The sequence below is a fragment of the Botrytis sinoallii genome (assembly GCF_014898435.1).
Source record: "Botrytis sinoallii strain Bc 23 chromosome Unknown BSIN_007, whole genome shotgun sequence".
Classification (NCBI taxonomy): domain Eukaryota; kingdom Fungi; phylum Ascomycota; class Leotiomycetes; order Helotiales; family Sclerotiniaceae; genus Botrytis; species Botrytis sinoallii.
In genome coordinates this window covers 2,598,752-2,622,073 of record NW_024066034.1, presented here as the reverse complement: position 1 = coordinate 2,622,073, position 23,322 = coordinate 2,598,752, and the positions used below count along the sequence as shown (strand labels likewise).

The 23,322-nt window shown below is 38.3% G+C and overlaps 6 protein-coding genes across 6 annotated transcripts; all 6 read right to left on the bottom strand.

The window, feature by feature from the left end:
* Window positions 1–6,138: 6,138 nt before the first annotated feature.
* Window positions 6,139–6,708, bottom strand: EAF02_005095 (uncharacterized protein; the record flags this gene model as incomplete). Its single annotated transcript, XM_038901143.1, has 1 exon — window positions 6,139–6,708. The coding sequence occupies one exon, from the start codon at window positions 6,706–6,708 to the stop codon at window positions 6,139–6,141; it is 570 nt and encodes a 189-aa protein (XP_038759655.1).
* A 1,825-nt stretch (window positions 6,709–8,533) lies between these two features.
* EAF02_005094 (uncharacterized protein) lies at window positions 8,534–9,007 on the bottom strand (the record flags this gene model as incomplete). Its single annotated transcript, XM_038901142.1, has 1 exon — window positions 8,534–9,007. One exon carries the CDS (start codon window positions 9,005–9,007, stop codon window positions 8,534–8,536), a length of 474 nt encoding a protein of 157 aa, XP_038759654.1.
* A 1,225-nt stretch (window positions 9,008–10,232) lies between these two features.
* On the bottom strand, window positions 10,233–10,652 carry EAF02_005093 (uncharacterized protein; the record flags this gene model as incomplete). Its single annotated transcript, XM_038901141.1, has 1 exon — window positions 10,233–10,652. One exon carries the CDS (start codon window positions 10,650–10,652, stop codon window positions 10,233–10,235), a length of 420 nt encoding a protein of 139 aa, XP_038759653.1.
* A 963-nt stretch (window positions 10,653–11,615) lies between these two features.
* On the bottom strand, window positions 11,616–13,373 carry EAF02_005092 (uncharacterized protein; the record flags this gene model as incomplete). Its single annotated transcript, XM_038901140.1, has 3 exons — window positions 11,616–12,252; window positions 12,317–12,678; window positions 12,738–13,373. The coding sequence occupies 3 exons, from the start codon at window positions 13,371–13,373 to the stop codon at window positions 11,616–11,618; spliced, it is 1,635 nt and encodes a 544-aa protein (XP_038759652.1).
* Window positions 13,374–14,421: 1,048 nt separating this feature from the next.
* Window positions 14,422–17,823, bottom strand: EAF02_005091 (uncharacterized protein; the record flags this gene model as incomplete). Its single annotated transcript, XM_038901139.1, has 2 exons — window positions 17,239–17,823; window positions 14,422–17,182 (listed from the first exon to the last, which is right to left on the bottom strand). The coding sequence occupies exons 1-2, from the start codon at window positions 17,694–17,696 to the stop codon at window positions 14,422–14,424; spliced, it is 3,219 nt and encodes a 1,072-aa protein (XP_038759651.1). The 5' UTR covers window positions 17,697–17,823.
* Window positions 17,824–19,435: 1,612 nt separating this feature from the next.
* Window positions 19,436–20,203, bottom strand: EAF02_005090 (uncharacterized protein; the record flags this gene model as incomplete). The annotated part of the gene is made up of 1 exon (XM_038901138.1): window positions 19,436–20,203. The coding sequence occupies one exon, from the start codon at window positions 20,201–20,203 to the stop codon at window positions 19,436–19,438; it is 768 nt and encodes a 255-aa protein (XP_038759650.1).
* Between the last annotated feature and the right edge of the window lie 3,119 nt (window positions 20,204–23,322).

The following is a 23,322-nucleotide window of genomic DNA, read 5'->3' as shown; positions in this document are numbered from 1 at the left end:
CATTCAATATATTAGTTAATTGAATGTTATTAATTATTATTACCACATTACATTATATATATTGTAATTAAATATCCGAATATTGAATAATTAGATCCATATCTTCGGGTTGCTTTAAGGCATTGTTATCTTTAGGTTGGTTTACTATTATAAAGGATTTTTGTATAAAAGGTAATTTTACCAAAAGTAATAAAGTTATAGAGGCTTTTGAAATGATTGAAAAAGGGAGTTGCTTTGAAATAAGTAGTAAGCGTTTTCCTTTAAATGAGATAGAGGGTTATAATTAAGAAAAAAAGAAATTGTGAAGAAGAAAGGATTAATATGATATAAGAAGAATAAAGCGAATATAGATAATCGATCTTGAGAAGAAAGGAGAGGTATTTATCTCTTTGTAAAGGGCATCTTTGTTTAGCTTTTCCAATTCTCCTTATTCTTTTATAGGGTGTTGACACGTGACCTAATATAACTTTGCCAGATTTTGGCAAAGTTATGTTTTGATGAGGAACTCATATCCATTCTGATACACTGCCCTCTAAGAGCATTAGATTCTAGTTTTCTGTAAAGCGAAAAAGAACGAAAGTCTTTTACTCAGCATACTATATACTCGCTTGGTTCTCCTTATTGTTATCTACAACCATAATGTATTGACTTCCATTTTTATATACAAAAATAACTTTACTCACAATGATCTATAGCATTTTCAAAAGCAAATCATTACATACATTCTTTATTACGAATAGACTAATAATATTTGATACACCATTGAGAGATACTCGTACATCCTTGTAAAGTTCTCTGATACTTGTTTTTGTAAGATTAATACTAACAACCATAACTTATACTAAGTTTATCGAAAGGTTTAGCTTTATTGCTAGACCAGTATTGATTAAGTTGATTATCGATTCGGAATCTGGGATTGCTTTGATAGATCTATAACTATTAAGAGATACTCTAATATGAGAAAGATTTTCCTTATTGTCCTGAAAAGGTATATTTACTGTATTGTAGATGGCTTCCAGATAAATTGTCTCTAAAGTTCTAACATATTTTATTAGTTTGAAAGGAATGAGAAGTTTATTGATTATCTTTATTATGAAATTATCAAATACTGAAGGTTTTGTTGGATTGTCTACCTTTATAATTCATTTCTTCTATATATTGGGGTATTCCTTGATAATAAAATCTATGATAACTAGAATCTTAATTGAAAGTATTTCTCGATCGATAACTTCTATTGTATTATAATCATTGTTTATTATATAAGAAATCATTTTTCACCTTGATTTCTTGATTTTGTTTAATACCTTTTCAATTACAATCTCTATAATAGAGTCTTCTATATTATAAAATTAAATATCCCTAGGACTTTCTTATACAATATTCTGTGATGATATATCAATAATAGATTGTTGATAATTGAATTTAAGGATTTTATCTATAAGTAAAATAGAAGGTTTTGAAGAGGTATTTGAATATATTTTTATTACTTTATCTAAATTATTATATAATAATCTGCCTTGTTTTCTTTGTACATCTTTTATAGTATTGATATATTCTTGAACTGTATATATCTTATTATTCATTAGGGTATTGATTGGTTTACTCTTTATATTCATAAATTGCATAATCTTCTTATCTTTCTTAGGCTTTATCTAGTTATTCTGAAAAACTTGTATCCTGATTTTCTTGATTAGACTCGGGTTGCTCCTACTATTATGCATAACTGGAATAGGATTATCTGATTTGTCCCTAGATCCCCAGTTCAATTGATTTATTTTATTGTAATATATAAATCCTTTTTCGATATATTCTCAAAAGATTAGATAATCTTTCTTAAGGTTGTATTTCTTATCTCCAGGCTATTCATTATTACAATTATAATATATCTTCTTGTAAACTAAATATGTAGCTTTTAATATTTCGAGATTGATAATGGTATTGTTAGTAATTATATTGATAATAGCAAGAGGAGAAACCTGAATTGACTTATGGATTGCAATCTGAGATATTTTTATAGTACTAGAATCAAAAAGAATCCTTTTTGTTTTAATCTTTTCTCCAATTCTAGATCCTACTATAACTTATTCTTTTAGAAAGAATATGAGATTTTTTAGAATTTCAATCATTTTTTCTATTTCATTTATTCTTTGAATTATTGGAACTTTCTTTCTTTCTTGTATCTTCTTAACTGGAATAACAAATTCCAGTAATTCATTGAAGTCAGAATCCTTGCTATCACTAGCATTAAGAAGGATATATTGAGATTCAGATTCTGTATACTGTACCACCCAGTTATATACTCTATCCCAATCTATTATACTGAATTACTTCATATTATATTTGATTATAGTGATACACTTTCAAGAGACTTTGGACTGTATATTTCTAAAGAAGAGTTTGGTGATTTTGCTTTTTATTAAGGTTTTATTCTTGATAAGCTGTTGTGCAATCTGATTAAATTGTTGAGTATAGCGATCAAAATCCTCAATTTCTGTGTCTTCCTCTTTTTTATACTTTTTGGTAAGCTTTTGTAAATAGTCGTGGGAGTACATTTTCTGAATAAAATTGTTATTGAGATACTCTTTAAGAAAGGCAGGTTTGAAATGCTTCTTCTAATTCTATTCTTCTGCCTGTTATTCTTTTATAGCTTTAATCTTTTCTCGAAATAAGCATTCCATTTAGAAAGGTATATATATTTGGAAGTCTTCGGCTTGCATTCGATAATTCCGAAGAAGGTATTCTATTCTCTCACACCATTCAATAGCATTGGAACCTTTGAACCATAGCATTCCAGTTATCTCAGAAGGAGAAACTGGAGGTGCGAGAGCTTTGGAAAAGTAGTTCAAGCAGGCTATAAGCTATTCAACATTGAGATTCCCTTTTATCTATTTTGAATCGAAACTTTTATTGGATTTCTTATCATCACTTGTCTTTTGATCAACTAAAGCTATATTTGATTCCAAAGAGTTTTTTTTCTTGATTGTCAATACTAATAGTATTGATATCGAGTGATAAGTTTGAGGACTCAAATTCTGTAATAAATGGATTATCATTTCAAAACTTAATTCCAAAATTGGGAATAGATATATTATTAATTGATTATTATTCTGTATAGAACTATATTGATATGATATAAGGAATAATTGAATAATTAAATAAACAGTACTTCTGAGTATAATATAAGTACAGATTCTCTTATCCCCTCTCCTAATAACTTTGCTAAAATTCAATAAAATTATATTCTTTATAACTCCTATTCCCTTAAACCTTATAAAAGGAAAAAAATTAAAAAAATATGGTTTGGTATTTTATTATAAGAAATCTTAACTATAGGTTTCTCTTGGAAATACTTCTGAATATTCTGATCTTGAATCGAATAAGTCTTTCCTATAAGTAGTCTTTTATTTAGATTAAATAACAATTCTCCTCCAACCTCATTATAAACTATTTGAGTTTCTTGGAATAATCAGGTTCTATTTAGATATAAGCGATACCGGAGGGCTAGAAGGTTTTTTAAAAAACTCAAAATTTTTTATATCTAAATACAGGAAATGAATCTTGCTCAACCCTTTTTAGATTCATTTTATGAAAAAGAACTTTCCTTCTCAAATCAGATTGTTTATCCAGATTCCCGTAAATATTATCAAAAAGATTCCTATAAATTGTTCTTGTAACCCTTTCACAATAATAAGGTATAATTTATTCAAGAATAACACTATTCTGTTTCAGGCTTATACAAGACTACAGATTGGTTTTGAGAAGGGGGTTGCTTTTCCCCCTCTCTATCTATCATCGGACTAACATCATCCAACTCTTCTGCAATACTGGGTAACTCCTCGTTCCCTCATTTCCTATCGACTTTTCCAAACTAGTGACTTTCTGTTTTTAAAGCAATTTAAAAGCTTAGGTTTGTATACACTTCCTAATCTTTTAATATTCTTCTCTCTATATAGATCACTAATATAAAAAAGTAAAAGGTAATAGAGTTATAAAGTAGTTCTTCACAAATATTACAGATAAGTTATTGAAATATAATACCTTCAGTGAAGAAAAGAAGGAGAAGGCTCTATATAGCACATTACAAAATGTATAAGAAGATGGGTAGGAATTGATTGCTTTCTCTAAACTACACAAAGAAGATCTATAAATACTAGCTACAGAAAGAGGTCACGTGACCAGTACCAAGTTTCGCTCACATTGATTATTCGAATATATTATACCTCTAAAAACCGTAAACTTGTCATGGGGTGACACTAAGCCCTTTCTGTCCTATCCTGTCCTGCTATATATATGAGAGTAAGGTAGAACTTCTAGTTCTACCTCCTAGTCTTTTGGGTGTTTAGCTCAGCGGTAAAGCTTCTGAATATTCCCAAAAGTGATTTTATAATATTAGGTAGAACTACCCTTAATTATAAGTGGAGCTGTGTGGGGGGCCTATTTATAGTTTATAAGCCTTCATTAATTTGAAAGTTAGTATATATAAATCCTATCTGCCTGTCTGAATGCTTGAGGTATTAGAATCTAGAATTCTGAATCCAGAAACCTCCTAATAGATAATGGTATGGAGACTATACCTTAAGGAGGGGAGTGGTGTCACAGGGTGACACTAAGCCCTTTTTGTCCTGTCCTGTTCTGCTATATATATAAAAATAAAGTAGAACTTCCAGTTCTATCTTCTAGTCTTTTGGGTGTTTAGCTTAGCAGTAAAGCTTCTGAATATTTCTAAAAATGATTCTATGACAAAACTTAATATATAATATAAAAGCTTTATTGCTTAATTAAATAAATAGCAATTTATTTTTACTTTTTTTCCTTTATTATAGAAATCAAAATCTATAATAAGTCTATTTGTTATAAAGTAATATTAAGCCTTTTCTGTTCTATTCTATCCTGTTATATATATAAGAGTAAGGTAGAACTTCTAGTTTTATCTCCTAGTCTTTTGGGTGTTTAGTTTAGTGGTAAAGCTTCTGAATATTCCTAGAGGTGATTTTGTGATATTAGGTAGAACTACTTTTAGTTATAAGTGGAGCTGTGTGGAAGGTCTACTTATAGCTTACAAGTCTTTATTGATTTGAAGACTAGTATATATAAATCCTATTTATCTATCTAAATACCTAAGATATTAGAATCCAGAATCCTGAATCCTGAAACCTTTTAGTAAGTGATGGTATGGAGATTATATCTTAAGAAGGGGGGTGGTGTCACAGAGTAATACTAAGCCCTTTCTATTCTGTCCTATTCTGCTATATATATAAAAGTAAAGTAGAATTTTCAATTCTATTTTCTAGTCTTTTAGATATTTAGCTTAGTGGTAAAGCTTCTGAATACTTCTAGAGGTGATTTCGTAATAAAACTTAATATATAATATAAAAGCTCTATTATTCAATTAAATAAATAATAATTCATTCTTATTTCTTTTCCTTTATTATAAAAATCAAAATCTATAATAAGCCTATCTGTTACAGGATAACACTAAGCCCTTTTTGTCCTGTTCTGTCCTGCTATATATATGAGAGTAAGGTAGAACTTCCAGTTCTACCTCCTAGTCTTTTGGGCGTTTAGCTCAGCGGTAAAGCTTCTGAATACTCCCAGAAGTGATCCCGTGACACTATCCATCCGAAAACCAAGCTCTACCTTAACAACAATCTGGATCAGATATTCCCTTCTGGAAACAGAAGCGGATCGCACCTGTAGAGAAGCGAATAGCCCCTAGCATTGAAGTTAAATTGCTAAATTCGGTTGCAATAATCACACCGCTCAAATAGTTCCTTATCTTAGCATATCTAAATACCCTTAGAGAGGTCCAAAACAGACGTTAATTAATATAAATAAATAAATAAAATATATCAATAATATAATTAATTATTTGTTATTATTTGATCAAACTTTTAATTAAATTAAATTTTATTTGATAGAATTATTATAGATTGAAATCAGAAAATACAATATTTAAATGTTTTTGATAAAATACTGAAATTTAAGGTTTTGGAAATACATTATTAAATTGAGTGCGCAATAGTTTGGTTCATATCAAAAAGAATCTAGTTAGAATTCACCTCAGTACTAGTAGACTATATCGCGTAGATTCCCCAGTCTAGATTTCAGTCTCTCATTTCCGTATTGGAAATGACTGGCTTAAGTGGGAGACATCTCGTCTTTACTCCTATCATCTGCACCGCTCTGCGTATTAAAACCGCCCTCAATCCAGATTTTGGTTTCCAACTTAACCATACGATCGTAGAGTTGATTCTTGGCATTATTCTTGTGAGTGTTGATGCTGTCAGGTGATTTCAAAACGCTGTCTTGGAATTTGACCCGGCGTAGGGCGTCATGGGGGGCTTTCTCTAACATCTCTGCTTCGGCTTGTTTTCCAGAATTTGCCTCTTGCCACATCTTTGATTCAATTGCGACCATGCGATGGTAGTATTCTTCGTTCATGTGATGATGTTGTCGAATACCCTTTTTCTCGGGTTCGAATTGAATTTGGCGTTTTGCTTCACAGCGCTCTTGATCTGAAATCTCTAACTCATCCTGTGGTACCATATTTGATTTGATCAACACCTTCTTCTCGGAAAATACCATTCGAAGGTAGTACTCGTCATTTATAGGATTTCGGGTAACACTTGGTCCAGTGCATGGAGACTTAGCGATACTGGTGTCAAATTGGACTCGACGGGAAAAGCCAGATTGGGAAGAGGCAGGCATTTTGATAGTGATCTCGTATATTCTTAAAATGTGATTGAAATTAGAAATCAGTATCTGCAATGAATGTGAGATCACGTCTCTCACTATTGACTTTCAAACTGATGAACCAAGAATGTGGATTTTGAGTGGCAGACTGAATGGTTTTATCTACAAATAGATACGCTGAATTCGAGTCTGGATCAAAGCAGATACGGCCAGTCCAGTAACTTTTAACACGGCATAGACGTGTTAAGATCATAAGAGCCGTAACATTACATTGTTATTGGGGAAATAAGCCTTGTTGATTCATCCGGATCTTTAGTAAAACAGTATTAAGCTCGTGGCAGCCTGATCCAGTGATTTGCGGCTTAAAATATAGCAACTGTACAAATTGAAAACTGTACTAGAGATCTGAAGATTGTGAATAATCAACAACGCCACCTAGTCATTAGCCGAAACCCACACGCACTCACAAGCACCCAGATATCCGGATATGCGGATTCAGAAAATGCGAAGAAAACAAATACGCATGTCATGAGCACCAAGTCAAAAGTTAATGTACTTTGGGCTAGATTGAAAAGTTCTTTGCGTCTAAAGCTGACTAAGTGATAGAGATTCAATGACTACCAAGAAATATTGCTAGCTGAGACCTGGAATTTTGATTTCCATATGCAACAAAACCGGTAATTTGAAATTGAAGCAAAAATTTACAATGCACGTCAATGATGATAACGAAATTTATATTTCTAGCCTAAAAATTAGATTACTCAGTTATTCCGACCATCATGGAATAAGTAAATAGATATCCCATCAAGTTCTCGAACCATCCCTCCCAGCCCCCTAAAGATCTCGTCATTCGCTAAATCTGCTATACTCAATTTAATAATGTGTTTCCAAAACCTTAAATTTCAGTATTTTATTAAAAACATTTAAACATTAGATTTTCCAATTTCAATTTATAATACCTTTATTAATTATAATCTAATTTAATTAAAAACTTAATCAAATAATAGAGAATAATGAATTGTATTGTTAATATGATTTTTGATTATTTTAATTCATTATTAATCGAATTAGAAATTTTGAGGCGAAATTTCGAAAACAGTTTGGAAATATGTTAATTTTCAATCTCAAAATCGAATTTTATATTCTAATTACTTTCAATTTTATAAATATCCCTTCAATATATCTATAAAACTATATATTAATTCTTTCAATTAAAATATTAATTATTCTAAAGAATTTATTTAATTTGAAGATATATTAATATCACGGAGGTAATAGCTATGTCTAATGGTCACTTTGATCAGGATGTAGGTATGTAGAGTGACAATAAACTAGATTGACTTGAGGTGTGATCATAAGGATCATACCTGCTTTATATACCCTGATCAGGCGATGGAGTCGCCTAATTAGGTATATAGAGTACACAAATGAACTGAGTGAAATAGTTTTAGTAATCATGGGAATGAGTACTCCGGAGGAGTACTAGGATTAATACCGTAGGGTTACACTATACGGTGAATTCCGTGACAATTAATAAATACAGAAATAGTTGAAATTGAATTTTTTCATTTTGATAAAATTAATAAGACACAAAAATTCGCTTCTTTTTTTGGAAACGAGTTATTAAATCGGGTGTAATCAAACGCCCTTCAAAAAATACCCCACACAGATGTGAAGGCGGATCCTTTGCCCAGTATTCTCAACCTGATCCTGATGCCACATGAGTTGGTGCATTAATAGTAATCCCTTCACCTTGCCATTTTACCATTAGCCAGGATGCTTTCTATTTCCAGATAAGTCGCTCCTGAGCATTGGTCTTCCAGTATGACTGGACAGAATTTCACTCCTCAGCAGTGGGCGATCCAAAACACAAAGCCTTCTTTGTAACCGCAATTCCCTTGGTCATCTTGTCTTGGCGAGTTTTCTTGACTGGAGAAATAGGACGTTTAAGACCGTTGCGATTACTCTCCGAGGTTTTTTTGATTGTTCCTTCACTCCATTCAATATGAACTGATTCGGCGTCGTCTTCGGAAGGCTCATCGTATGTCTCATTCTGATCTTTATGGCTCGCCTCCCATCTGAGCTTGTTCCATTGATTGGGATACTTTCTCTTGTATTGTTGGAAAGCATCCTCGACCATTTCGTCCCGTTCCATTCTTTCAATGAAATGGATTCGATCCTCGGCCCTTTGATCCATGTCGTCATCAAGATTTTCGATAAACTTGCTCGGGCGCTGTGCACGAGGAGTCTTCTTAGCGGAAGAAGTACTCTTTGAAGTGCTGAACAAATCCCTGAGTGTAATTTTGGATGCCATTTTAGATAAAGAAGACATCGCGGAGATACAAGTAGGTATGAACGAAAGTTAATTATTAGAGGGATCAGTTCGGAGATTTGTTTGGTTGGGGTTCAAGTATCGAAGTCTTTAATTCTTCAAGTCTCAATATTCGTGTTTAATGTTGATGTTTTTCTAAAACTGGAGTCGAGCAAAAGACTTTCTTTTATCTCTCTTCTATGTCTTGTCTTGAATACAAAACTATGATTTTACCGTACTTCCCGTACTGCCCGTACTGTCTGTGCTATCAAGAATGCAGCCATAGTTTGTTTGTTGTGAAAAGATGTTCCTATCATTAGTGACGACCAGCCGTACGCCGTGATAGTTTCATGAATATAGTGTTCAAGTCTCTAGTCTAGCATTAGCCGTAGCAGATCCATGTGGAGACTGCATACTAAGTTATCAAAACAAGGTGATACTGAGGCGACTATACACAGAAAAGGCATTGTTTTCATTTTCATTCTTCACAGTCTATTACAATCAAAATGTCACAAAGTTCTCTAGCAGTCTTGGTCGAAAGGTTGTGAACATTAATACTACATGCAGGTATAGTAGTTTTTGTAAGTTCTGCAGCTTCTGCGTACGTAACTGACACAGTGTAGGGGCCATTAAGTGTAGTAGATGCCCAGGCTATGATTGACTTAAGTTCTCTGCCAAATCAGCCTACATGAATAATATCTCTAATCAACTGCCATCAAAATTATCGCCGAACTATAAAAAAATGACATGTGAAATGTCCATAATACCATGAAACTATCATAAGTACAAGATAGAAGCCAGATCAAAGCCAATATGTCTGCTCTTGTTTCAGTTGGCAGCTGATCCACCCCCGCAATGCATGATTGAACACATCAATCCGTAGCCCAATAGTGAAGAAAACATCGCAATATCCCGCACATCCTTCTAAGTGATTTACATCCTAAATGTGAACCTGTCATCTTTGAATTAGAAGAAGATCAAATGAGGATTGAATTTTTCTTCGCAATCGAGAATAGCTTTTGACAAACGTACTACTTGACAAGATTTTCGGCTCTCCTGGTTCCTAGTTTCCCGCCATCGATTAAACCAATTCCCCCAGTGAATATTTTCCGAGAAGAGACGCTCAATCATCTACCATCTCTACCTAGCTGTTCTATAATCTTAGACATCGATACTCAAGCTGGCTGCAAAAGACCAGCAGAGTAGTAATAAACATCAGTTAAACAGATCAAGACCAAAACTTCCTCTCCGCTTCCTTCTCAGCCGCACTCATCTCAACAAACCCATCATTCGCCGCATGCCACTCTGCTGATCCGTAGACTACTTGCTGCGTACCTGCAGCAATAGTCTCGCGTCGATTCTTAGGTTCCGCAGTAACTGGAGGGACACTGGCCGATGTCTGGCTATCTGCAGAAACTGCGGTCTTTTGTTTCTGTTTCACGTTCAACTTGTGCCCAGTTTTCTTCTCAAAATCTTGCGCAACGAGGGTAATGATACTACCACGATAACGATTAATAGATCCTCTGATATTCTGTTCCATTTCGACAGAAGGTCGAATCGCATCCCGAAATCTGTTGGGGCGGGGCGCACCTGGTGGTAAGACGGGCGATCGAGGGGGTGAAGAGATTGGAGTCGACGGAGGCGACATTTTTGTGAAGAGTATATTTTTCTTAAAAGTTGCGAAGGTGAAAGATACTCTTAGATGATGACGAAAGATTGTGAAATGAATTCTTGAGATTTACTCAGACTGTTTGATGATTCCGATCGTCTTAATTACTGAAAATTAAAGTATTATGTCGACTGAACTCTTGCGACTTTCGAAGCCAATGACCCATATATATTAATAATCTGAGTCTCTTGATTTTATAAAACTTCACTCTTGCGAATGAAACTAAATGTCCACAATACAGCACCTTCGCCGTAAGCGAATATCTAAAGCACGCGATCGCATACACCACCTCTTTCGAGACGTTCGCGGGCCATGATCCCCTGTGCGACAATCAATCATCAATATGGAACATCGTTGAAAAGAGAACCGTAAGTATGTGGAACGATTGAAATAAGATGATTGATGCTACGGGCTGTACCAATAGACCAAAGACATGGAACAATTGAGCTATACTCCGATGTATCTCGGCAAAGAAGACAGAGATTGGAAGATTAGACCTGCCATGATCTTACATATCGGTCTCAAATGCGCCTTTGCCGGCAGTTTTATCTAAATTGTGGAGTTTCCATCTTGTAAAACTACGATATGCTCATGTTGACCATCTGACAGAGATGCAAGCTTTTTGCATAAGAGCATGTGTTAAGAAAAAAAAAGAAAGAGAGTTGAAATGCAAAACGGGGAAAAGATATTACAATACTACAAGCTGCATGCAACCTATGATCAGAGCTCTTTTCTCAGAGTACCCAGTATACATGTATCAATTGAGTAGAAATAATGTAATACAAAAAGGCCGTCCAAGATCGTCTAAACCAACATTTCCCCTGAGTTTTTCCTGCCCAGTCTATCCCAAAATCCTTCCCTGTCCTTATATAACATCGATTCGCCACAAATGGGTATACTACCAGCATATAATCCAAACACAACTCCTATTATCTCCCAAACCTAGGCGTTATTCCCCGCCAAACACTCACTCGAATTTACTGCCGATGAAGAGGCCTTGGTGCTCCTCGACTCACGCGTTGACGCTGACGCGACGCTCACACATTCCGAATCCAATTCATCGGCTCTTACAAGTCCCCAACCTCTTTCTAGAAAGCTTTGCCTTTCTATAATTGATTCCTCGTCTGCACGATCAAGCTTTCCATCACTAATATGATGCGGTATTTCATTGGGCGATAATAATCCACCGACGTCTCTCGTCTCACCTCTCACCCTATAAAGTTCCTTCTTTCTGCCTTTTGTTCCTTCTACCCACCCCAAAGCATTCTTTAGTACTCTTTCTCTGCAGTATTCTTTGAACTTGTTATCTCCGAAATATACAAGATTCTGAAGGAATGCACTTCTTTGTCGTTCCCGGTGTCGACGTTTGACATTCTCCACTGCAAACGCTCGGAGCGCTGGCCTAAGCTCCATTGTGCTGGCTAGCTTGCGCCTAGGTCTATGAACACTCTCTGAGGTGAGCTGAATATTTTTGTCTTGTGATGTTGACGGTGGAGATACCAGAGGTGAAATTGTTTCTGCGAGAGAGACAGCGTCAAGAAGAGCACAATTAGCGCCCTTCCCTAAGGTCGTCATAATGCTTGAATCCAATTTTAGTCACATGTCACCGATATTCCCAATGCCAGGAGATAAAAGGTACGTACTTAAAGACTGCATCCCCGATTAACGTTACACTAGTTGAGTCCCATGGCTTTACCGAATCACACTTTTTCACCATGTGCAGATATGCCGTGCTTGTCAAGCACATCTCAGCCAATTGTAAAAAGTTGGGGTGTACGTTTCGATCAGTTTTTGAACGAGCAATGATCTCTGTCTTCAGTTCCACGGGAGTAAATTCCTCGGGCGGTTTTGACTGGTTGATGAAGGCACTCGCTGGGCTGCCATAACCATACATGATAAACGATTCAGAAGGCTCGATCTCATCCGCTGTATATTCTGTTGCCCATGGCTTCAATGGGTTCTGCCAAGAATGCACCAATATATTCTGATTTCCAGGACAAAAGGCCTGTGTTCTGGTTAGTACTCTGTAGGAAGGTGCTTTTTAGAGGCTTGGAAAGACTGTACCATGACACCACTATGCGAGCCTGCTAATTTGAATGTTTCCCTTGTCAATGGGATTTTAAAATATATGACTGTGACATCCGTGGGTCGTATTCTAGAGAGCGGAAACATTTGCTTTCTGACTTGAGAATTGATACCATCTGCGCCAACTAATAAATCGCATTCGTCTATCGAACCATCTGTGAAATGTACCCTTACTACTCCATTTGGTAATTTCTCATATCTGTCGAACTTCTTCCCGAAACGCGCAAAAGATTCGCTCCAATGCAATAGTCCTTCCCGAAGGCGCCAGCGCGATACAGAAAACTGATCTTGTATTTCTTCTGGCAGCCACGTGAATATCGGATCGCCATTGCTTTTCACAAAGTTCATCTCCTGGCCCCCACCAGGCTGAATACCAATACTAGGCGCAATCTCCTGCCACACATCATGCTGCAGTTTTCCCTTAAGATTTCGGAGAACAAATGAAGATAACATAACACGATATCCAGAGAGCCTGTCGGTTGGACCTCTGCTACGCTCATAGAGCGTGACTTTGATACTCGGCACATCTGCAAGAAGTTGTCCTAATGTTAAGCCACTTAGTCCACCACCGATGATGATAACTCTAAGTGGTGCGCTGTTTTCAATTGTGGTCATTGTTGATAATTGAAGTGTAATTTAATCTTGCAAGAGGATTGAAACCAGAGGAAAACAGAGATTTAGTAAAGAAACTCTGGGGCAAATATGTATGTATTGAGAATAAATATGAAACCATTGTAAATGCATCAATTGTCAAGCTTGAATATGCACAGGCTTCTCTGCCGAATTCCCCTGTCTATCATCATACCATCGCACAGATACTTCAATATTACATCACGGAACGCTCAACAAAAGTAAATCAATGTCAAAATAAAATATGCACAAGAAGGTTTCGATATTTGAAATCGTATGGAATTCGTTCACTGTAAGATTGTCCGAAATAATTATGAGACGATAAATCATGCGATTCTAAAAACAGACAGCCCATTCAGTGGACTGCCAAGATGTAAGCGAATCAGACTAATGAAACGCAAAAAACATGTGTCAGATTTCAAATCCCTGAAAAAAGCTTCCGATAATTAGCGGCAATTTTTTCTTCATGTCGGTAATATAAATGTTGGTGATGTAGAATTTCATTCTGCAATGTTCTTTCAGCGGAGGTAGAATGAAGACCCTATGGGGTGTTGCCGGAGATGCCCGGCGAGTTAAATTAAAAATACAGATAGTATGATAATGACATTATATAGCTGCTTTATGCTGTCGGGTCCGAATACTTTTCATTTATTACGAGTCAGTAATGCTAATTTGCGGGATGTCGGATGGGTTGAGAATGATTCTGCATGATTTCCACATGACTAGTGTAGTGGTACTAGCATTATGAGTCAATCATTCTGGAAGAAATCACGACACCCATGCATACACCTCGGAATTCTTTGACTTTTCTAGGTAAGGCCTGGTGGGTCTCAATGACATCCCCTCCCGAGTTTGCCATGCAGGGACCTACGTCAGACCTGTGTCTATCTTTAATGCTTGAACGGAGCATGTGATAAAGTTATCGACATCATTTTTCATACCACGAAAAACGCTTTGCTGGAAAAAGTATGTTATATCTAATTTCCTTGGGACGTGTGCAACATATTAATCGTATCAAAAGAACGAATTCATCTCAGTCCGCGGACATTTCATAGAAGATTTGATGTGGACTTTCGGAGGGTAATACTGTCTCCGTTGTAGTTTGTTCGGGTGTAAGGTATTGTTGCAATTGCAGTATCTCTGCTTGCCTTTGTGCAATGAGCGCAGCTACATCTTTCGAAACTGTGGGTTGAGGATAAAGCTTTTCTGAGGGAACTTGTGGGATATCAATAGGAGCTTCGAGCTTGGGCGTAGTCGTATTTAAAGATTCGGTCACAAGTGGGGAAACTTGATGTTTGCTTCTTTCAGCGCCTCCATCATCTTGGCGTGGAGAGAGAAGTGGGCCTGGCGAGAACTCTGAGGTATTTTGAAGTCGAACATCAGCTCCACTTAGCTCAATGGGCCTGAGGCCCCTGAACACAGATCCCCCAAGCTCCTGCCGCGGAATCGATAAATCGCTTCTGTACACGGTACCCTTCTGCCCACGGCCGAGCTCCGCTGCAGTACTTGATCTGTATCCATTGTCTTTACTGTCCTCACGCTCATGATAACGTCTCTCCATCTCATCAAGCAGCTTGCGAACGCGGTGTTTACGGTCTTCTGATATATCAGTGGTGTCAGAAAACCCAATTGTTGCAGGCATCAATAAGAATCCCCAGCCGTGCGAGTCTTCGCCTTCGTCATAAAGCTCTGCGCCTGCTTCCATGAGTATTTCTAAAACTTCCGGGTGCCCATAGTAAGCAGCATATCTTAAAGGTATGTAGCCGAACTCGTCACGCTCCTTAACAGATGCGCCCTTCTTCATAAGCAGTTTCACAAGATCGAGATGGCCAGCTTTAGCAGCAATACACAAAGGCGAGTCTTTATTTGGTCGATCTCTGAAACGCATTCTGAGAGGCTCATTGTACGACAATAACTTCTCCACAATTTGGACATGCCCTTGGCGACAAGCAATGCAAAGTGGTCGATCACCACCAGAGTCCCGCTGATCAATCGCAATTCCTTTGCTATGGAGAATCTCTACAATATGCACGGATCCCTTCGCAGCCGCAATATGAATTGGCCGTCGACTCTCGCCCTTGGTCTCTTCCTCGGCATTTGCCCCAGCACTGAGCAGTAGACTTACAATATCGGGGCTGTCGGACCCGCAGGCATAATGAAGCGGCGTTCGACCTTCTCTGCACCAGCGGTCTAAGCTTGCTTTTCTTCGAATTAGCAACTCAACAACGCAAAAATGTTGGCCGATGACAGCAAGATGAAGCGGTGTAAGCCCATCAATATCACTTTCATATATTGACAGTTTCCATTCGAGCAGGTAGTTCACTACTTCAACATGACCGTTGCGAGCAGCATAGTGTAGAGCATTGGCCCTCTTTTCATCGATACTCTTCGGGTTAACCTTTCTCTTCGAGAGAAATTCTATTATCTGTAATTGACCTGTTGCAGATGCGCAAAGAAGTGGGGTTTTGGAATTGTTGCCCGGGACTTCAATGTTCGCGCCTTTCTGGAATAGGTAGTCAACCACATTTTGGTGACCATTCTCACAAGCATAATGTAATGCAGTCATGAATTGATTATCTCTGGCTTCCATGTCAGCGCCGTTACGAAGTAGAATTTCAACCATCTGCTTGTCTCCCTTCTTCGCTGCTGCATGCAGAGCTGTACATTGATCATTGGATCTCGAGTTGATTTTTGCACCTCTCTTTGCCAATAGCTCGACAGATTTGACGTGACCATTGTATGCAGCTGCCCACAAAGGAGACCATCCGTCTTTATTTTTCGATTCTATGTCAATGTCTTCATGAAGTAGTAATTGTAAAGTGGAGTAGTGATCTCGAGATGCTGCTAGATGTAAAGGAGTGTCTAGATTGACATCTCGAGTAGTCAAATCTGCATTGAATTGAAGAAGAAGATCGACTGATTCAGTATTGCCGCAATGGGAAGCGACTGCGAGAGCAGTTCTTTTGGTGCCACCATGATAGGCTTCTATGTTACCTCCATTCGACAACAAAGCCTGGATTTCTACACCAGATCCTGCCTGGGCTGCTCGGACAATAGTAGGCGTTTGGAGTCCATTTGGTGAGCTAAAATCAATGCTTTGTTTGAAGTTTATGTCTTGTCCTCGTTTCAATCGATTAACAGTAGGGAAACTGGGGCTGGCGGACTTCACCCGATCGGGGCTTGATAACAAACTAGCAGCACTAAAAGTGTTAAGCTTTCCAAGTCGACTAGGCCAGAATTTCTTCCTTCGAGAACCATCTGATTTATCTTCTTGTGGTAATGATTCTCCGGAAGAAGAAGATGAGGACAACCATCTCTTGACCATAGGCTCTGACTTGGCAGAATCCGACGCAACGCTGCGACTACGATATATGTTGAAATTATTGAAATCCGGTAAAAGATTTGTTTGACCAAGGTAGGGACGATTGTCCAAACTAGGGCGATGGCTCAACGATACTAGAGATCGTGGCTCAGAAAGCGTGATTCCTGTTTCATAGCCTTCGTCAGTCGTCGCAGTAACGTTTGTTTCTGGAAGCCGATTTTTTGTGTGTGCGAGAGCTCGAGTTCCCCTCAGTGAATCAATATTGTTGTATGGTCGAGAATCTTGTAGTGTGCCATCAAATTCAAAGACCGTTCCACCAATACTACTCCCCAATATAGAATGACGTGCACTTCTCGAAATTTGTGATCCGGCTGAACTTTCACGTAGTGATTTCGTATCGTCGGCAACTTTTTGTATCAATCTTCGGTTCTCTTTGAGTGCCAATAGAGACTTTTGAGTTACTGCATCACGACTATTGGCATGAGCATATTAGCTAGAATATTAAAAGTTTGCCGATCGTGGTCTTACCATTGTCCTGCCATGAGAAGAAGTTGTAATGCCTGCACTTGGCCATGTAATCTATCTTCATGAGCCTTCATGGTATCCTCGCTCCATACTGCTGCCACTTTCCCTCTGACCCCGAGTACAATTGGCATTCCATCATTTGAGTCCCTCGTAGCCACTGTGAGATCCTTGACTTCTTCGGAAAGTACATCAATTGCAGCCTGGCATCCATCGAGTGCGACATGAAGTCCATCCATGAACTGTCTTTCCTTTGGGGAATCTTGCGAGTTGAATTCCGCCCAATCTCTAATTTGGAAAACGGCAGCTTTTATGGTGGAAAGTTTACTGATTATGAGACGAATCGTTATATCTGCATCTTTGAACTTTCCCCGCAGAGTGTGGAGGCCTTGAATCGTCGACCCAATGAATTGAGCAATCTGCAGGGCCGATGCCGCGACACCGAGAACAGTAACAGGATCCATTATGGGAGAACTTATCGCAATGGCGAGCTCCAGCTAGAATAGAGATATTCATTGAATACTGCGACAAACGAAATTGTAGAACATGCAGAATATTAGTATAAAGAGTGGTGGAGGTTGAACTGCATGCTTATTCTCTCGCCATGTTCAGGAACACTGCAAGAAATACAAGCTGAGCCCCAAGACCCATAAGATAGAATGACGACAAGGATGGAACAAGAACATATCCAATAACTTTTCAGATGTGTGCTGAAAGGCCCTGCAGCTTACATATGAAATCAGCCTTAACCTCAAACTGCGCCCACCCTTGTGGAAAATCACGATAACGATGGCAACTATTTCACGAAGACATTGAGATCAACGGGAAGAAAATCCATCGGCATAACTTTCCGAGTGGAATCTTTGTCGATTGATAAATGCTTGGATGAAGGATTCCACCAAGCTGGCCCACTGTGTGACTTTGATATACATTATCCTGGGAAGATGTGTGCCGTTCACGATTGCTGTGCGGGGCCCCTCCAAGCCCCTTGAAGCAATCATGGTAACTACCCGTGTTGCTATACTACTTACCATACGATAGGATTTTGAGGTAAAACATCAAGCAATAGCAAAGAAAAGAAAAAGCTGTCAAATTATGAGCTTTGAAGTATTTCGTATTTCGGTGACTACAAAAGTAAATTTAAACATTGACGGGCTAAGCCAAATTTCCCGGCGCTAAATTTTGATAAGCTCACTGATACACCGCACTTCATCATGTTAGACATAACTCGATATAACGTCAAATATTACCGCAACCCGGTCCACTAGAGCTTTAATGACGACTTTCAAAACACAACCTATAATATCGGATGAATGCCAGTTACATGCATGAATTACCGCTGATCATTGAATGCTTTCCCTGCAAGACAAATCTCAAATGTCTTTCCACCAAGCGGTGGAGGACTAGTTAGATGTTCACCTCGTTATCTATCTGGGTAGCTAAGCAAGTAATCCGATTTGCTATCAAGGTCTCCCTTTTGAATTCTGGACCATGAGCTCGAGTGAAGTGGAGAGCTTTAGTAACTTATCATTCGGTCGAAGAATTCGGTCAAATGAACATCAGATCGTCTCTACATTTCATTAATGAGCAAGATCGTTGTAACTGGAAATTTTTACTACATACTCAAACACAACCGATCTGGTCTTTGTCCACGTGAGGGTACCTCATATGCCAAAACCCGAGTTTATTTACTTCATAACTAGTAGTATCTTTCCAGCTCGATCCTCTATGGCTTTCCTAACAAGACCAGACCAGTGTCTGAAGCCGGAATTGATCGTTGAATTAGATCGCTATTAACATCATCAACCGGACACCTGCTTCTCTAATCTGCTTGTTTTATATCTTTCCTTCTGCAAAGACTTGACAGGTTACTGGAGGGATAAAGTTACAGAATTGAGATGAAACACGCTGACACTTGATTGTCGATGCGTACATTATACATATATCATGGTGATATCTAACCTGTATTTTGAAGAGACTTCAACATTGTTTTACCTGCATCAGTTCAAAGTTCCGTCTTATCTTCCCAATATAGCATCACGAAAATACATTTATATCGAATTCAATGAATATTCGGGTCATGCAAGTAATGTAGACCTTAGCAGTATACTATGAGAATCGGATGATCTAACCCATGTGTTTCAGTGATTTTTCTCCTCATTCCGTTTACCATGATTTTTTGAATACTCCACCACATTGAACACTAATCACATCCAAGCGCAGCCCCATCATCCTCCAAACTGCCTAACAATAGTATTCGTTTTCTTGGCAACTCGACTACCCATTCACTCTCCATCTGCTCCCTTTCCAATATTTCCTCTGCCGGCTTTCTTTGAAGCCATTCAAACCCATGGTTAGAAGTGACTGCAAAATACACAAACTCGCCTAAATGACCTTTCTCTTCAAAGAATTCCTGCATCGCTTTGTTCCAGCAGGCTATCCTTACACCGCCTGGCATCTCAAATCCTCCTATGTAAACGATCTCTTGGCCAGCTGCGTTTTTGAAAGGCAACATTGCCATAATCTGTTCGTAGAGCCTTGCCCAAAAGCCGGCAGTCGCTAAATCATCGTCGTATGTCCAAGCAAATACAAGAGCAGCAAGCACATTGCTCACATCCCCAGTATTTTCGTACATCAAGCGGAGACAGCGTCGAATGTAGGGAATAGCGTTCTTAGTGTGACTATAGTTCGGATTGTAGTAAAAAAACTCGGGCCAAAAAATTGGGTCCTGGGTAAGATCGAAGTATGGGTCGCGATGTGTCCGGGGTATTTGGAAGTCTAGATAGTATGTCTTGCTGAATCTGATGGTACAAAAATTCATGACGTAGTTCTTTGGGGCCATCATACTCTCTATTTCAGCTGGTTCTTCGAACATGCTGACATCGGTAGAGGCAGAGCTGAGTGTCGAAAGTGGAGAGGGGGACCTTGATAGATCGAAAAGGTCGACTAAAGGTGTATCATCGGTATGCATTATTATCGACGAGAAAGCAACGCTTTCGATTTCGATTGGATCAGGGGGCAGTGTTGGGGTTGGGTTAGAGGCTGGCAAGGGAGAATTAGGACTTGAGCCAGCATGTGATTTACATTGTTTGGTTCTTAGTTCCCTGAAATCCGCCCCTAACTCCGACCATACATCATCAGTATCAATGAAAAGCCGTTTAAACCATGGCGATTATATTCTGAAATCTCAAGCTTGTGTGCATGTTTGTTAGAAGAAGTCATGAATAAATCTGTGATGAGAGGAAGAAGTGGACTCTTACAGTAATAATTTAAAGACAGTGCCTGGAACTTACCAGAATTGGGTAAGTTTTGTTCGACAGCCCAAATACTTATGTAAACCAATGATGAGCCAACCGATGGTCGAAAGGTATTTAAAGATCAATGTAAAGTTCAGGCAGCGTGTGTGAAACGTGCTATCAAATTCGAGAAGGAGGCAGAATTCTTCCTGAAACCTTTGTATGATTGTTGTGAAATTTTGTGGAGAGAAAACTTATTATTTCAAGTGCTCGCCTGGTATTGGGCTATGCCATTGTTCTTGAGTTAAGGAATGGTTATCGTTGGTGCTGTCTGATTGTAAGTCCGTTATTTAATTGATGATAAGCGAGTTTCTATAAGCCACTAAGGTGAACTTTATGCTGTACTATATAGAATCTGACCACTCGGGAAGTCCCAAGAACTAGCGATGCTAGATTTTCAGTTCTTCTTAGCCCTGTCTTTCGAGTAAGTGCTGTTGGTTTCTGCAGATCTTGTTACAGCATCCTTTACATGATCTTTTTTCTGTTTATTCACCAGCACTAGCTGTAACAGCTGCTGTAGACATATCATATTGGTATATATCATAGGAAAGTCGATAAAGATGTTTGTTCGTCTTATACTTCATAGATTAGATAGTGAATACCCTGGGGAAGATAAGGGAAAAAGCTCATGCACTGTTACTATTGGCTTTTGCAGTGAATGTCACAAGTCCATGAGCTTTCTCCACTTTCCTTTTTCGGATATTGACACAAGTATTCACTATGCAGACTTTTGACACAACTCATAAAACTTGACTGTATTTAAAAGAACAGAGCTAGAGTTCCTTGTACAACCTCCGATATCCAAAGAACTTCTTCTGGTGCTTTGAAGATCTTTCATCGCACATATTGTTAGTACCAAGGTTCTTAGTTCCTTTGCTATGATCTCATTTAATCCAAACTTCTCACCATCATCATTCTGACTCCTGCAAAGTGATTCAATGACAGCAATAGACTCCATGTGCTTGACTTAAGTCATAATAATAGATCATTTGTACTAATGACAGTAACAATTCCCATGGTTCCCTCAACTTTCCCTTTTTTCTAAAACCTGTCTCCCTGCAAGACCAATCTCAATGTGCTCTCCAACGTGATGAAATTTCCGCAGGGCATCAATTAGTCACCCCCTGATATTTCCATTCAGTTTCTTTCTGTCTCCATAACGCCCATTAAATGCAGTTTATATATACGCTGCTTGTTGATGTTATAGTGGGGCTCGAGAAGAATACACAGAGAGGGTACCTCGGTATGCATGTGGTGGTGAATATAAATATGGGATTCACTGCCTTCAAGCTATGTGTGAGTTATAATTCAACAAGGAATAGTAACCTCATTGGATTGACTGGCCATCTAATTTACTCTTCCTCTTGCTAGCATTATTAATCCCTATGAATGACCATATATCGTTGAATCAATATCAGTCCATAGAGTTCATTCACTATTAAGCTCAGCCTTCAAACTTTTGCACAAGAGAAACAATCAACTCATGAAATAGAGCCAGAATTCGAAAAATTATCACCCTCTGACTCCAATACGGATCTTTACTAAAGAACAAGATGAATCTTTAAGACGGGTTCTATGGAACCACTAGCTCCCAGGTATATTTTCACTGTCTAAACAAATGGTACTGCTATCGCTACAATTTTCACCATCAATAAAAACTTTGGTTATCACCTGATCTGGTGTCCAATCCCATACCGTCATATCCTATGTCTTCCAGACACGACAGCACTTGATGCCCGATCTCGAAGCTCTTCTGGTCGTTGAGGTCGTTGAGGTCATCAAAGTCTAGAATGAACTCCACCTATTCTCTAAGTTACGGTAGTGTACTCAAGTGTACCCTTACAATATACCCTCCAAAATTTACAAACACTTTTACAAGAGAGTTTGTTTCAAGTAAATGAGTCCCTTCAAATCTTAGTTACCAAGCTTTATCGACTGATCAAAACGCAGACAATTCGTTCATTTGACTCGATGAACTGACGTTTATCAACCCAAATTATCTCTCCTTAGCCTTCCCTCCTTGCTTCTTTGCTTCAAGCATAAAACTACGCCATACCAATCCATCCTATTCCTGCGCTCTTCAACCTGAGGGAATTGGCGTCGACACGATCCAAGGAACTTCTCACCTCTGTTCTACCAAGACCTAACCCATGTCGAACGAGGAAATTCTGCAATTCTATCCTTGAGTATTAGGGGGTTCTTAAAATCGTCTTAAAATATGTTTTTTTCTCTAATCCTTACTATGCCCCATCAACAAATCTCAGAATCGACAGTGATAGCATACAAAAACGCCAACACAAGTTCTCTCATGCCCGAGTATTTTGCCGGCTCAACATCGACACACGCCGTGAAGAATCGCCAAAATTCAAAAGAACAAGTGGGAACCTACGACTTACCCATTGACGACAACACTCGTAAAATCCAAGAAACTAAAGATGTGTTCAAAACAAGAAGTTCATAGCGCCGGTCAAGAATCACTTTTCCATTTATCCATACGGTGTAGCCAAGCCTTTCTGGATAGTGGAGAATGAGGGGGTGGAGAAAAACATTTCACTTAATACGAGAAGTGGCTCCTGATCGGAACTCCACTTAGAGGATCAAGGATAATAGACCTGGGACACGAGAATGACGCAAGACAAAATACTGTGAGCCCCTCCGTCTCGCTCACCACATTGTTTTTGGAAAATAAACCATAGTTGTTAAGAAGTGGCTCTTTGTAATTTTCTAATATTCCAATTCTATCCCATCCCATCCGCTTCCAGCTTCTACTACTCACATATATGCAAAAATACCA